General features: G+C 38.4%; 1 protein-coding gene across 1 annotated transcript in view; it reads right to left on the bottom strand.

Annotated features, from left to right (window-relative positions):
* The window catches only part of DARS1 (aspartyl-tRNA synthetase 1), a 41,449-nt gene extending 25,333 nt beyond the window's left edge, over window positions 1-16,116 (bottom strand). Inside the window, exons 1-4 of the mRNA XM_062004680.1 lie at window positions 15,989-16,116; window positions 14,665-14,722; window positions 9,416-9,508; window positions 4,741-4,843 (exon numbers count right to left, since the gene is read on the bottom strand). Of these exons, the coding sequence (XP_061860664.1) occupies window positions 4,741-4,843; window positions 9,416-9,508; window positions 14,665-14,722; window positions 15,989-16,060 (326 nt within the window). The 5' untranslated portion in view covers window positions 16,061-16,116. The remainder of the gene's footprint in view (window positions 1-4,740; window positions 4,844-9,415; window positions 9,509-14,664; window positions 14,723-15,988) is intronic.
* Window positions 16,117-16,537: the final 421 nt, after the last annotated feature.

Raw genomic sequence — 16,537 nt, 5'->3', positions numbered from 1 at the left:
TTGAGTAACAGTCATAAAACTCAACATTAAAAAACTCCTCTTTATAGCAAACTACTTCTTCATATGTCATTTTCCTTCCAAAGAAGTCCATACTATAATTACTAAAATGTCCACTAGATGCCTTATGTCGCTCTTAATTATCTGCATGTCTATTAGCCAAGACTTTCTCTTTTAACCACAGGATTGCATTACTGCAGTCTGTACGACAACATCTTTCATCAACAGCTTCATGTTGCAAGCTGAACCCTATGCAGGCCTCCCTAAGTGAATCACAATCAACATCTTCTTGATCAAAAGTCTGAAGAATTGAAAGAAATTTGGTTATTTATACACTTTAAATAGAAAATGTTTTACTTAATGGAAGCATCTGTACTTGTTCAGATATTGTCTTGCTTTTTCTTCAACACTATTTTCTGTGAGCAGACTGCACAAATTATTGTAGTAACACATTATGAAAACAAAAAGAAATAACTGACATAAAACACAGAACTCAATGATCCTTTATCAATGTCAATAATGGCTGAAGACAATAGTGTTTACTTTGAAAAAATGAGTTCCCTTTGTAAACAGCTGAAGAGTATACGCATTTTTTACCCAATTCAATAACAGCAACTGTAATACTGTCTGCACAAATAGTGACTATCCATTATGCCCTCCTGAAAGAGGAGTTAATTGACATTGTATACATGAAGGTCAGGTAGACACCTACTCTTATTCTCTTAATTCTAAAAATATAATAATAATTTTAACACCTGGATGAACCTGGGTATCTTCTGGGGGGGAGGGGAAGCCTACCTTCTTTTAAAGCTTTTAAGTAACAAAATCCACTACATATTTCTAATCATTTTCACTGAAAAAAATCCACTTCATTTCCCTTCTGAATTCACCATCTGTTCACTGCATCTTCTCATACTTCTGTATCTCCAAAGTAAAGAACCCTCTATTGGCAAAAAATCTTCTTGCATAGGTACCATCAGACTGGGATTTAGACTACTTAATTTCTGTTGGATAGAATTCAGAACTTTCTTCAGTCTCACAGGAAGGCAGATTTGACTGACTGCATATCATCTCATCTTAAAGCTTCACCATCAGCCTTTTCCAATTTGACATATATTCACACACAAAGATGAAAACAGCAGATAAAATATTCCAGAAATAGTCTAATGACTGATATTACATTACTGGTATTTCATTCTTCTTTTTGAAAAGTCTAGAGATCTCCTAGCATAGCAGGTAAGAGAACTGCATGTTAAGTCACTTAGCTATCACAATCTCATATTTCTCATAACTTTTCTACATATTAAGTCTAAACATAAGACTAATGGTCACAAAGGTACAAATTTACACTGACAAGCATCAAAGTGATGACTCTAAATGAACTCTGGTTACTATATACTCCTGGCCTCTACTTTACCATTCCAATTTCTGTGTCACCAGCTGCAATTGCACCGCAATTGCACAAAATGTCAAATTGCATCAGCTGCAGTTTGACATTTTGTTACAGATCATTGATAGAATAATTAAACAGAAATAGATATTGAAAATAGTTCTGCAATATCCAGCAGTTTTCCTGGTATTACCAAGTTATGAGCTTATAGATATTTTTCTACATTGTGAAGGACTTTCTCCTATTTTTAATTTCTTTTCTGGATTCTCAAGCCTGCTATGAACAGCCACAGTGTTCCTTCCTGAGCACACTGTTTGGGCACCTAAATTAGAATCTGTTAACCACCTCTCCCAACTGCCATATCATATTATGTCACTATGGTAGCGAGGGCAGCAGGGGAAGGCTTAGTGCTGATTAAAAACAGAGAAAGAAAACCAAAACCAACCACACCCAATACTTCATGTAAAAAAAAGTGGGGTTGATAAATTAGTAATCGCACCACTTGGCACCTCTGCTGGCTGAAAAAGACAATTAACTCTTTCTCTCATACAACATCTCTGCAGGAGGAGGCTGATTCTTATTTCTGATGAAAAACATAAGAATTTCACAGCTGCAAACCCAGTATCTCTATGCTGTTGACTATGCATGTTTTCAAAGTTCAACTAGAAACGTTTTATAGTTTAACTCACAGAATTTTCTTTGTAAAACTGAGTTAAACCAATATTAAGTATCTTTCACCAAAAGGATTAAGAATGTTGCTAGACTACAGAAGCTTATGAAAGTTCTTGGTTTCCACGTGCCAATATTTAAAAGAGGAATTGATTTGTTTATTATTTATGAAAATTTGTACCAAAAAAATGCTCATTATTTGATGAGCTCTCATTAAAAATTCAAGATCTGGAATTTCACAACCTATTTTAAAGAAATTTTGGACACAGTATAAAAACATGAGGAAGTAGCACATGAAAAATAAAGTTTATGTAATACCAGTAAAAAAGATTAGTTTAAAAACCTAATTGAATTGGAAGGTATTTCAGTTAAATGTTTTCTTCAATAAACGTGTATTTCCTCATTCACTGTGTAGGAAACAAGAGGAGATGACAAAGACAAGAGGAGATGACACTGAGAAAGGCAGAGAAACAGTGTAAGTTATTTTTAGACACCTAAGAACAGCCTCATCTGCCAGTAATAATGGCATCATTCCACAGCAGGTGAAAACAAGGAGGGAAGTGACTGAAAACAAGGCACGTACTGTTGCTGTGCTTCAGGTGTCACTGGCACAGTGACCACAAGTGCACTTACAAGCCAGGGAACTGCAGCAGCTGCAATGGAAACGTCAGACAAAACTATAGAAGATAAAACACTGGAAAAAGTGAGAGAATAGGCAGGATATTAATTAAATAGTTTGATTGGTGGGAAGGAATCATGAGAAGATGATTTCTACTTTTGGGGTTTTGTTAAACAAAAGCAAACCCCCCAAAATAAAACCCAGAAGGCTGTAACAGAGAAAGTTCTATCAAAGAACATGATGATAAGCATGTAAGCATTTCAGAAGCACAAATGATGAGTAGAACATGCATGCTACTGAAGTATCAGGACTTAGCAAATGCTGTCACAAAAGGAGCAGAATGAAAGTCAAAGCAGTACACACACCATGAGTTTGACTACTCAGAGAGTAGTCATGTCAAGAAAAGCAGAGAGATGACAGGGAGTTGGAAAGAACCTAAGGATGAGATTCCATCTGATTCAACAGCTCACTGCTGCTAGAAGAGACAGGAGCTTTGCATTCTACACTTTCTAGATATCTTTTTACACCATTTACCACTCCTTTTTAAATCTAGACCTCCATGACCTAGTTTAAATCACTAACCTGGCAGAAAACTAACCCAGTGAAAAGATTAGTGGATAAAAAAAAGAGTAGTCTTTTGTAGGCTTACAAGTGGCAGGGTCAGCACATAGAAGAAAAGAGTGAGGACCAACTGCCGTCTTAGGAGCTCCTTAGTAGGCTACTGAATTCTGTCACTCGTGAAACATAAGAAATTCAGTTGTAAAGTACCACAAGGAACACTGACAAAGAGAGATGTTGGAGAGAACTGGAGAACAGGAGAGTGAGCACTCCAAGAGTTGTTTCACTGTTCTTTAGTGCAATTTTGTCGACAGTACAGGCAAACTGTTAGGTAAGAGAGATGAATGGGGGAACAAGTGGATTATAAATTTCATTCTTTTCAAAGATTCTAAGCACCAGAGAACAAACTATTTCACGAAGAAACAGAACACTTCACTTTGGCTTATAAACACCTGTAAACAGCATGGTTCACAGTAGTACTGCCAACACTAAGCACCGCCAAACAACAAACACTGCTGGTTCTGTTTTCCCGCTGCCTTGAACCTCATCAGCAAAAGCATTATCCTAACCTTCTTAACTTGGCTTCTGGAAGTCTACACTACAATGAATCCCCTCCTCTCCCTGACATATTGAAGGTTGAAGACAGTAGCACTTTTGCAGCTCATTAGTGGGGGCTCCCTTCCCAGGCATGAGAGTAGTGCCAAGAACTTCACAGAAGCAACTCAAGTGCCACATGTTAACCATATTATTGCACCAAACTGATTCACATTTCTATTTGGGAACAAGTAGATATACACGATTAAAAGGTCTACTACAAAAACATGTTTGTCATGCAAGCATATTTAGTACTGGACAACCTAAAAGCACAATCTTGAGGCAAGTAGCATAGGAATTTTTAATAAGAAAATCAAACAAATAACTGACTTTCAATTGTTGCAACAAACAATTGTTGAATTGAAAGTCTAACTATTAACTCCTCAAAAAATACTTTTAAAAGTAACTTAAATCCCTCATTAAACATTTTAGTGCCAAAAATATGGTGTAAAGATTAATTCAGTGTACAGAAGCAACTTTCACTTTCTTCATCTCACATACAATATAGAACTTCTTCACATCAGTTTCAGCTATAAAATGTATTGCTACACTATGAGTCTCTTAGAAGAAAAACCCTGAACATATGCAGCCAGACACAAACACCACACACAAGATGAAGTGTCCCACTAAGCTTGGCTTGCCAGACTTTTTGTTAGCCAGCTTGAAAGTAAATGTAGGTTGTCTGTGGCGAGAGAATGCTGCTTCAGCAGTTCAGAATGAATTTCAAGCCTGTTCTCTATTTTATCTTTTGTCAGTGTAATGTATTCAAGGCAATAGTGAGCTGACAATTTAAATAACTACATTTTAAAACAAACGAAGCATTGATGTTAATGTGTGAAAATGGTCTCAACCCCTGGGAGTCCTGGTTCCCACCATTGTTTACTCTGACAACAGGATATAATTGCTTACTTACTTGGCAGCAAACTTTACCATCTGCTTGCTTGCATGCTGTCCCACAGCCACGAGAGCCTGGATATTAAACTGCTGCTGACGCAGGACTAAGAAACACTGCTTCCCTGAATACAAAGAAAAACAACACAGGTGTATTAAGGACAAGTTACTCGAGGTCTTTGTGAATGAGAAAAAATGCTTTCCTACTTTTAATATTAAAGCAGAGCTTTTAAGGGTGGGTTTGTGTGCCTCTCCCTCTCTCATACGGCTACATTATACTAGTCAGCTCTGCATGTATATACACACTCCTCAAACACTGAGATAAATAATTCTGCCTCATATCTACAAACACTTGAAGGGACTTTTTCTAAAAATAACTTTCAAGATAGACACTATGTAGACAAAATAAAACCTAGAAATCATAACTTTTTAAGGTTCTATGGTTCTTCAGTCACAAAAAGTTAATCATACTTTTCCTTCTTGCTTTGCTCACAACTACGTCAAGTCTACATTGTTTTAAAAGAAGTTTTTTCTCAAACTCTCAAAGTGTAGAGTTCACTTTAGAAAGCTGCTCTGAGAGAAATGGGCTTGATTTTGCACCACAGGGACTAAACCAACAATGTTCATTCCATAATACACATTCAGAATGAAGGGGAACAAAGGGAGTATTGATTCTGGTGAATGATAAGAACCTAGAAGACCCAAGTAAAAATTCCTGTAAGAGCAATTTATTCATGAACAGCTCAGGGAAAATAAAGTTAATAGGAATTAATAATACTTTACAAAGGACATAATACACTTTGTTGACTCTTAAAATGAGTATTTCCAAGGCATAAAAAGCTGCTTCTAATCTGTGTATCTGACAGTAACAATCATTTCATATTTCTCCTTACATGTCTAATGATCATTTACTCCTTAACTTAGACTTAAGGAAATATGGTGACTTTAAATGCTTCTTCAGCAGTATCTGAAAAAAAAGCATCAATGTAATTTTAATTCCAAGTTCTAATATAACATTTCCATTTAAATGGTGAGAAGAAGCCAGAGCTTTGTTACAGATAGCTACTTCTCAGTTACTGTTGACTTAGACTATGAAACCTTAAAATCAACACGTACATAACTTGAACAGACACTAAAAAGCCAGTTGCAGTCTTCATTTGTAATTATGTGGACTGTCAATCCTACACGTAGCTGCAGATAATTTAAAGAGTGTCAGAAGATAAATGCAGAATACTTGATATGCAATCTGATGGATATAAACCCAAACATACCAAACTAGTACTAAATACCATTAAACATTAACATTATAGTTATTGGAAATAACTAACTTTGTCTTACAATTGTGACTTCAGAAATCCAGCAAATCAATTCCATATTTTCAGAAAGAAGAGTACAACTATTTTAATATTCCAGAGGCTGCAATATCCAAGTAAAGAAGCTAATATAGTCTGCATGTAAATACTTCGTGCAGGCAAACATTAAGCCACGGGTTAGCAAAATATGATTGAACTTTCATAATGATGTGTTAAGGTTCAAACAAAAAATACAAAGCTGAAGATAGCAACAAAGTCACTCAACTAGTAAATGTTTAAGGAGGAGACAGTCCAAGAAGCCAAGGGATCTGCTACCATACTAACCAGAATCAAAAGTTTGTCAGTTGTACTTAATCTCAAACATTAGAACTCTGATCAATATCTGTATTATAAAAGGACTCAAATCTTTTTGTCATGAGTTACAGTAGTTGTTTTCATGAGGAAAGAGGATGTTTTGTAGAATATAATAATTTCTAATCACACAGAAGATAAGTGATCAAACAAACCTCACTGACAGGAATGCTAAAAAACATCAGTTACATTGTAGGAGGAAACAGAACTTTTCCCAAAAGAGACAAAGGCGTATACAAAGTATCAAAAAGACAAGACACAATCAAATCAAGTTCATGATTAGATGCCTTTTCAGATCAAGAGATGGGAAAAAACAAGTATCAGTGAGAAAACAGTGGCATTATAGGATGTTCTCCATGTGTCCAAAAACATTTACATAGTATTTAAGACCAACTTTACTCACTTTCAACGGTAAACTACTCTAAGTTTCTATAAAACAAACCAACACTGTGTCCCACAAGAATGCTTAAGAAGATGAAAAGTTTCTAAACAAATTTGGTTAAAAAGGTCTGACTCAGTCTAATGCAAGAAACTTTTAGTCACTGAACAAATAAGAGACCACATAAAGAATGCCATCAAAAGTATGTACATAAAACCAGCCAGATTCCTTAGATGTAAGTACCAGCTGACATGAGACTTTATGAGAGAAAAGGATTTAAGGAAGGAAAGTGTATAAAGAGTAAAAAATGTTTGGCCATATAAATTAATATATTACTAGTTACAGACATCTGCCAGCAAAGAGAAAAATGTATATAGTTTATTATAAAATTTGGTCCAGTACTTAAATTGCTCTTGGTAGTGCTCTTATTTTCAGATATACTATTTTAATGATTTATAAACCTCTGCATTTACAAACAAAAACCAAGTTCAGGCCTAACTGCACAAGTCCCAGATGCGTGACAGAGCCCAGACTGACTTCCCAACTGCTTTTTCAATTATAAAAGTGATCAGTAGCTTAGGCTGCCTTTATACTAAGGCCAGAATCAACATTTATTCAATCTACAATAAAAACCACAGGGCCTCAAGCACTTTAATTTTAGCATAACCCACAGAAATTCCCAACACTATTCTTTACACATCCTCAGTTTAATTTCTATCAGACTTCATGAGTGGCCTGCTATCTGAGACAGCTGGATTCTGCAGTTGTTCACATTCTTTTTTTTGGTTTATTGGTCAGAACCAGACGGGGTTAAATAAAGGATATGTTCATTATTTAGGAGTCAAATTTGAGCTTCTGAGAAAAACTAAAGCTATTTTTGTGCAAGATTTTCCCGTTTCCTGCAATATTTTCCTTTCCATAATGGTAGGAATAGCGCCACGATGTGTGTGGGAAAGGCTAATATTACTTTTTACTCTTAAACATTTGCTTGTCTTGTAAGATTCTTTACCCCAAAGCTTAAGCAAACAAGCACATAGCATTCCGTAGCAGCATTCCCTGAATGTCAGAATTGTTCTGTGTTGTCAGACCAAGAGGGAACAAGAAGCACAATCAATAAATTGAGAATGCTTCATGAGCATCATCAACTCCTTTTCCTTTCATTCCTCAGGTTGTGTTAAAAAGTTTAGAAAATAAGCACTGTTATTTAATGAAAAACTATAGTTTTTCTTGAGTTCCAAGGTGAAGGATGACAGTTTCTTTTAAGTTAATGTTGCCATGTTATATATACCTTACTGACTGAAGCACCATGCAAGATATTGTAAATAAATGCAATATAGAAACAGTAACAACCATTGAACTTTATGTTGTTTTAAAGGTCTGCACAGACACCTATCTTTAACATATTAAATTCTGTTCATAGTCTGAACTCTTCCTAAAACTGAAAAAGACCATAAGGATATTATTACTTGTTAATTGATATGTTTCTCTTGTCTGAAGAAGTTCAAGTTGCAATGAGCAAGGCATTTGGGGTTGGCAATTTCTATATATAGTAAAGTGAGTTCTCCAGGTAAGACTACACTACTGAACTACTGAGGAAATCACAGACAACTCCCTAAACTTAAAGACTCTAATACAAATCAAAATGAGCATTATATGTATACATTTACATGCAATTCCTTATTTTAATTGACTGCAGTACAGTCAGTCCCTCATTAGAATGGATATTTTTAAAGAAAATTAAGCCTCAAAGAGGGAAATTAATCTGGTATTTGTGACAATATTCTGTACTGGATTCTTGCCTCTAATTTGAATTATTACCAATTCTTAAGTCTACTCTTAAGTTTCATTTGTGAAGATAATTTCTTTATGCTCTTTTATTTAAACTCTTGGGAAGACAAAGTATTTATATCTCACTACAGAGCTGTCAAACCTAACTGAAACTAGAACAACAGTTGTCAGCACCTGATGGCAACTGAAAAAGGCCAAAGCCTATTTAAGTTTGCATATGGCAAATCTGATCTCCAGAGAGAACTCCTGAATCCAGGGAAGAAATATGGCTGTCAGACAGCCAAGTATGACAGCCCACACTACCGAGAACCTAGAAAAGGATTTTTCCTTTGTCTTGAAGAAATATGATGTTTCTAATTTTAAGTTCAAATTGATACAATCATATACTGGTAACTGGAATTAAAAAATCTGAAGACAGATTTTTGTTTCCAGTTGAAGAAAAAATTTTAGTTAAGATAGTCACACACAGCAGAATAAAGATAACCCATCTGACAACTGATACATTTACAATAACAGTACATTTTACAGTAGGAGCTTCTTTTATCTCACAACTGTGAACATCCAAAGGATAACAATATTTTAAAATTTCTATTAGTTACAATTGTCCACACATTAGTAATATGATAAAACCAAAGTTCACTTCTACTACATGTAAGAAACATGATTTCCACTCAGAGGAAAACAAAGTTTCCTTTTCCCGTCTTAGGTGGAAAAAAGAGAAGACAACCAGTCAAAGTGAACAGGGAGTGAACACCAGTCAACCATATGGTAAAGTTTTCTTTATATTTTCATTGCATGCAAGACTAACATTTGGGTTATACTACCAATATGAGGAAATAAAAATAAAAACCCTGGAGGCATCTCACCTTTAGCTCTGCTTGTATGAATTCTGCCACGAACCCAAACCACTTCATCAGCCTTCTCCGCTGTCAAGTCTTTTATTCGAGTCAAAACTCTATCTGAAATACAGGAAAAAGCCCCACATTTTAAAATGGGTTTGGTCTTTTTGAAGCACACAGTTTTCACTTTAAACTCCATGCACATTTTCTATCATTGCTGAAATTGATAATAAATCCAAAACATTATTTTTCTATCAACAGCGTAATAGATCTACAGAAAATACACAAGATCTCATTTCCTTTCTCAGTGAACTGCATTTGATCAAGCAGTTTTAAAGCTAAAATCAAGCTTATTGTTTGACTTATATAGCAGGGTCAAACGCACTAAAACAAAGGCAAGGCTTACTGTAGTTCACAGATGGCAGAACTCAGCATGACTACACTATTTTTGATAGGACTTTGCTGTGCTGCACTGTACCACCTGCACTTATTAGTCTGAACTTCTGCTAACTAAAGGATGTCTGCCCTGTTCCACTAACATGAAACTTAGCATGTTGAACCCTTCAAATTCTATGCACTCAAGAAAGGTAAATGACAATGGGAATGTGTGGTTTGGAAAAGACAGATTTTTGGATACTGAAGGAAAAAAAAAAATCAGGGAAAATATTTTTAAATAAATCAGGACTTAAAATTGTATCCAACCATGATGAACTGCCAACTGCTGCCTGCACATCACTGTTCCTTGGAAGGTACTTAATTGTGTTTTTCCTAAGGCTTTTTCCCTAATGCATTTTTGCATGGTCTCAAACTTATTTCTTGTAGTATCGAAAATCACTTTGAGGATGTACTTAGCATTGTACAGAACCGCTACAGTTGTAACGTTTACTCGTGTACAATTTGTATGTGGTTAAAAACACCCCTTATGAGATGAAAAAGAAACATTCCAGGGAGATATTGATCCTTATGGGTCTCTTCCAAGTTGAGATATTCTATGACTTTAAAATATGTAAGACAAGCAAATTCACTCTCTCTGCCTTTCATCACAGATGTCTCTCTTGTTTGAAAATAAATTTACTAAGACACTTCAACTGTGAACTTTTCCTGCCAGAATTTCTCCAAAGTTTGCCTACCCCAGCTTACCATCTGCTGTTCTGGACCCCTTCCTTCCATCTCTGAATACCAGCCACAGCTTGCCCTGCAAGCCTATTAATCTGCACTGGGAATTTTAGGCAGGGGGAAATGTTCATTATCTTATGCTTAGGGCAATGCAGTTTTTTCTTCACAGACACACATTAGAACCAGAACAGAAATAAATGCACAAGAGAAATGTGATTGGAAAGTGACTCAAATATATTAATGTGTGTCTATGTGTGCATGCTTGCACTGGGGAACTGACAAAGGGGGATAAAGATGTTATCACTTGCAGCAACTTCAGACATTGAAACTTTATCAGTATAGTACTATAAGAAACTTGCAACCAGCACAATCAATAACCTTTAGTATTTCTAAGAGTTTGATACTCAAGACAGTTAAAATTATCTCAGTTAACTTAAAGTGTATTGTTGGAAAATGAAAACATTTTCCAGGCACAAGTGTAAAGATAGAATGAGGTGTTACCCTCTTTATAGATCCTTAAGTGTTTCAGGAACCATCTGTATTAGATAAATATCATAAAAAGTCTTTTGGATACATAATGGTTCATGTTCCATCAACACTAAACAAGGCACATTTAACACAAAAAAATTTATATGGTATGAATTACTAAGAACTATCTCACCTTTCATTAAAAGAGTAATAAAAGAATATCCAAAGAGAGAGATCATCATTTCATTTTTTTCTAACAGCAGATCACACAATCACAGCATGGCTGGAGTTAGAAGAGACCTCTGGACGTCACCTGGTCCAAACCCTTGCTCAAGCAGGGCCACCTACAGCCAGATGTCCAAGATGGTGCTCTGATGTTTTTTAATATCCCCACAGAGGGAAACTCCACAATCTCCCTTGGCGACCTGTGACAGTGCTTGGTCACCTTCACAGTAAAAAACTATTTCTTGATGTTCAGAGGAAACCTCCTGTGTTTCTCACTGTGCCTATGTCAATGTGCTGTGCTGAAAAGAGCTAGATTTAGCAATTGTTATGTCATTTTGTTTTCCTCCATCAACATTTACCAAATCCAGTCTTCTTTTCTTCTCATTTCTAAAATGCCAGTAATTTATGGTATCTAAATTTGTTACTGTAACCAATCATTTGTCTTTGTCATTTTCTCTCCTTCAACCAACATATTGTAGCACAAATCATCCCTCTGTACTCTCACATTATCACTTCACCTGAAATTCCTCAATTAATTTACCTCTCTTCCATCACTAAAATGAAGCTTCTTGCTATCACCTTCAACACACCACCACCATACTCTTCAGACCATCACCTACTTTTCCTTTCACAAATGCAACCTCATATTTTCTAGGGTTTTTTGCCCCATAAATGCTTACAATTGAATAATGCAAAAATGAAACATATTTTTAAACTGTGCTACAGTTTCAGTATAGACATGAGAATAAAGATTTTAAACTAAGTTCAAACAAAACACTCCATAAGTCTGAAATTATACTGCCAGTCCCAATTCAACATTCACACTATCTCACCTTCAGTGACATTTTGAATAATATTTAAGGGGAAACTGTATTTTTTCATTTATTTCATGTACAGCACAATCTCCTCTTTTCAACACATGAAATATCCTTATCTTACTCTCAGACTAATAACTTCTAAATATGGGAGAGGATAAAACCACAAAAAGCTGTTAGGGTTACAGCAGACAAAATCACTTTTCCACTCCCAGAACTCCATTCCCTGCTTGTCACATCAGCCTGTTTAGTAAGTTCATTGATCTTGCATCATAGAGTTTTGAACAGTATGATCAAAATTTCTGCTGTCTCTTTGAAGTGCCAGTATCTTTACAATGCTGGATAACTTTGAAAAAGAGAAGGTAAGTTTAATAAAAACCTCCAAACCTGAAAGCCAAAAGCAGTGTAAGATGAAAGCAGGTTACAGGGAGAGAAGATTAAAGAAACAAGGCTAAAATGATTAAAATGGAAAGGCAAATGGGGCTTTACTAGCAATCATAGCAGGCGGAAAAGACATGAAGTAACAGGAATTGAGAACACCAGATAGCCAGGGCAGCCAACAGTGGCAGAAGGCTGAAGCAGGCCAAGAATGAAGGAGGCACAAGTATGTGAGAGATCAATAGAGTAGGGTGGAGCATCTATGCGACAACTTTGTGAACACGTGGAAAAAGAGTTTTAATTTGCCTACAAAGAATCTGTGAGTATGGCATAAGGACGGTGAGCCTATGCCTCAGAAAGGGAGAATCATTTGCAATGACCCCTCTAAGCTTTTTAACTTCCCATGTTCAGACAGAGTCCTCAGGACAGTGCAGCTACTACAGCAAGCCTCAGAGTAACAGTATTGCAAGTGCCCAACTGGGCTCCTACCCGTTTGTTGTCTCTATTGACTGTTTTCTCCAGCTACCAGAGGGTATGTAGACCTGTATATGTCACACAATTTGTTGTTCTGACTTAGAAATGGTGTGTCCCCACACAGAATTCAGAAACAAACAGAATTAAAACAGAGCAGAAAGACAGGAACACGCTCCTTTGTGCCTTCCCACCACTCTCTGCCCCAAGCAGTAGTTCCTCCAAGACACACAGCACAAGCAGAATACTTCGGGGAAAAGCAGATATGCACTACTGATGCTGAGTGATGACTTCACGCTCTCACGACTCCTTTGTAAGAGCTCTCCTTGGCAAGAACTACTGAATTTTTAAATAAGAGGCCATTAGTCTCAATGAAGAAACTAGGCTGATCTTGAAATTTTTTTTATTATAGACATTTTTGGGGCTTATTGTTACCTGATTTTGGTATTCTGGATAACCACTCCCTAAAAAATGGAGCAGGAGGAGCCTTTTAAGCTGTATTTTAAGCTCAATGGAAAACCTACTCAATCTTTTCCATACCCTGGTTGAAACTTTTTGACAGCTAGCATGTATTTTATTTGATAATGACTGTTAATACACTCTCTGGTGACTTTCTTGTCTTGTTATACTCTTAACATGATGTCCTGCTTCAGTTGGTTTCAAATTATGATTGCTTTTGTGGTTCCTTCTCTTCCCTACATTCTGGATTTCCCTTCCTAAGGGAGGTCAACCAAAACAACCATTCACAGGAGAAAAATCACCAAATCACAAATGATGTTCCTATTTTACATTTTGCTATAAAGAAGTTATGAGAAGCCAGCATATTACCTTCCCTCGTTCCTGTTTCATTCACTGAACAATATGAGGATTAATATTTCTTGGGATATTGGCCTGGGAGATTGTTCTCTAGCTGACAAGTCTTTCTGACTCCCAATTCCCCATCAGTAGAAAATGAGGATTTCCTGAATTCACAGTGGTATTAATACTGATAAAACCTATAAATATTAATATGTAATATTAATGGATTTCGTGCTCATATGCAGGAATAATGAAGGCTGCATAAGCAGACAGATATCCTACTCAGAGAGAGACAGCAATGTGTCAGCAAGCCATAACAGAAGTTACTCTAAAGAAAAAAGCCTGACATGTCAAGATTCGGTACATTAGAAAGAATAATTTAATCCCCTAAAAGCGAAGCCTACAGTGATGAACGGAGACAAAAACTGACAAGCTGTGTAGGTCATGGTCAGGCAAGGCCAAAGACTGAGATTCCATAACCTCTCTGGACCTAGCTCAAATATCCAACAACACTCCTGAGTTTTTTCCTTCTATTTAACCAGATCTCCCTGTATTCCAACTTGTGCCCATGCCCTCCTGTCCAATCACAACACACCTTCAAGAGTCTGTCTTTATCTTCTCTCCACTCTCCCATTAAGTAGCTTTAAGAAATAATAAGATAACCCCACAGCTTTCTCTTCTCCAGGCTGAACAAGCCCAGCTCCCTGGGCCTCTCCTCACAGATCCTGTGCTGCAGTTGCCTGAGCAATTTGGCAGCTCTCCATTGGACTGGCTTCAAAATGTCTTCCTTGCACTGGAGAGCCCAAAACTGGACACAGCACTCCAAATGCAACCTCACAAGTGCCAAATGTATTCAAGTAAAGGGAAAGAATGGCAGCAGGATTGGAATGAAAAAGTTTGGTAAATGATTTCTCAAACAAATACTGAAGATGTCAAGTACATAATTTCTTTTTTTCTCCTTCTTTTCCCCCTTTTCTTTATTAAAAACTGGTTTTTTTAACTGACCTGGTTTCTCTTGGGATTGTATCATTGGTGACACTCCATATCTTTCCTTAGCATAGTCCTAAAATGGAGGTGAGAAACACATATCAAAGAAGAATATATAAAAGGAGGAACAAAATCATTAGAGTTAACTGAGGTTATACAAAATAATTAGCTATATTAAGAACTGTGGTTTAGACTCTTAAGAGATACACAAGTGAGAGATGGTAATTGTGACCTCTAGGAAAATAAATTTTCCAACAACAAACATGCACCAGCATCATTATTTGCTACACAGAAGTTTAGGGTGAAAACCTCTATAAAGAGCTTATTCTTGAAAGAAATATTTGAGTCCTACAGAAGCAGGGTCATTGCTGAATATGTCCTCTCCTATTCAGGCACACTAAGAAATCCAACAGATCATGTGTCATTATGACAAATGGCATGGACAAAGCAAGCTTGGCTGACCAACAAAATCTGTTAGGTAACACACAGGAGTATGTGGCCTTTTCATCAAAAACGTCACAATTCTAGTTTCCCAACTAAGCCCACTCATTTCCAATTAAAAAAAAAAACACTTGGTTTATTTGTTTTATGCTATTCAATATCATGAACTCAAGTTCATTCTAAATACTTTATTTGGGAATGGTCTTTGTTTCTCTACTTTTGATGAATTACAGCCCATCTATAAGTTGAGGGAAGCCACTTACACTCAGAATCCCTTACTGTTGATGCATTTTTGGTCTTTCAGCAGGGAGTAAAATTGACTTTATCACAAAATGCATTGACACTCGTTATTAATCCTTTTTTTCCCCCCTGTTGAATATTGTCCCACATTTTAGCACTGATCTGTAATCTTCAAGTACATGACAGCAACACCTGCCAAGCCAGCAGGAGCCATCATTGGCCCTGCAGAAGTGCCCTGCTGTGGGGCAGTAGCACAGATGTTTCTGTAGGAAAGTGCAGCGGGAAAAGGGCACTGAGGCTGGGCAGGGCTGAGATGTTTCTCAGGGCTCATGCAGGGCCTTCCTCCACCCGCAGGCGCAGAAACGGGCCTCCAGCGGGGCTAAGCAGATCGGAGAGGGGCACAGCTCTTCACCGACTCACGCACTGACGGGGCCTGGCGAAAGGGGAGGTGGGAAGGCCAGCTAAAAGCAAAAGGCAGCTCTGCCCTCGGGCCTGGCCATTCACCCCGTCTCGGGCGCGGTCTCCCCACGCCGCAGGAGCCGCAGCCGCCTGTTCCCTCAGCGCCAGCCCCTCGGGCGGCTCCAGCCCCGCGTTAGGCCCCTTCCCCCTCTCCGGACAGACAGCCTCGGCACCACGCCCGACCCTCCCTGCGGAGACCCACATCGGCCGCCGACGACTCTTGGCTCTCCGTGCGGCGATCCTGGCCTTGGCCGCGGCTGGCGGCGCTCGGCATCTCGCTGCAGCCCCTCACTGCACGACACGGCACGGCTCGGCCCCGCACGCCACACCGCTTCCGCGCGCCTGCCTCTCGCGAGAGCCGCAGCAGCAACGCGAGAGCGCCCGCGCCTGCCCCGCGCCAGCCGTCCTATCGCGAGAGCTGAGCCGTCGCCTCGTGGCCGTGCACGAAAGGCGGGCGGCTCGCGCGCGCCCAACGGTCGCCGCCGCCGCGGGGCGGAGCGGGGTGGGGCGGGGCGCGAGCTGCCCTCAGGGCGGGCGCTTCCCTGTTCCCGCCCGACCTCTCCCGTCGTAGCCGCCTCAGGGCTGAGGGAGGAGTCGCTTCGAGCAGCCGCCGAAACGGTCATTTTCGCGAAACTGGTACCGTGTTGAGGAGGTTTAGTGTCTCCATCGCTGCTCTGAGGCCGAGGCGAAAGCTGCCGTGCTGATGTGAGACATGGCTCTGAGGCCAGCGGGGGGTTTGGTTCTCACTCTG

Source organism: Colius striatus, chromosome 11, assembly GCF_028858725.1.
Source record: "Colius striatus isolate bColStr4 chromosome 11, bColStr4.1.hap1, whole genome shotgun sequence".
In the NCBI taxonomy this organism is placed as follows: domain Eukaryota; kingdom Metazoa; phylum Chordata; class Aves; order Coliiformes; family Coliidae; genus Colius; species Colius striatus.
Note: the sequence above shows the minus strand (reverse complement) of the source record. Positions and strands in the feature narration are given on the sequence as shown.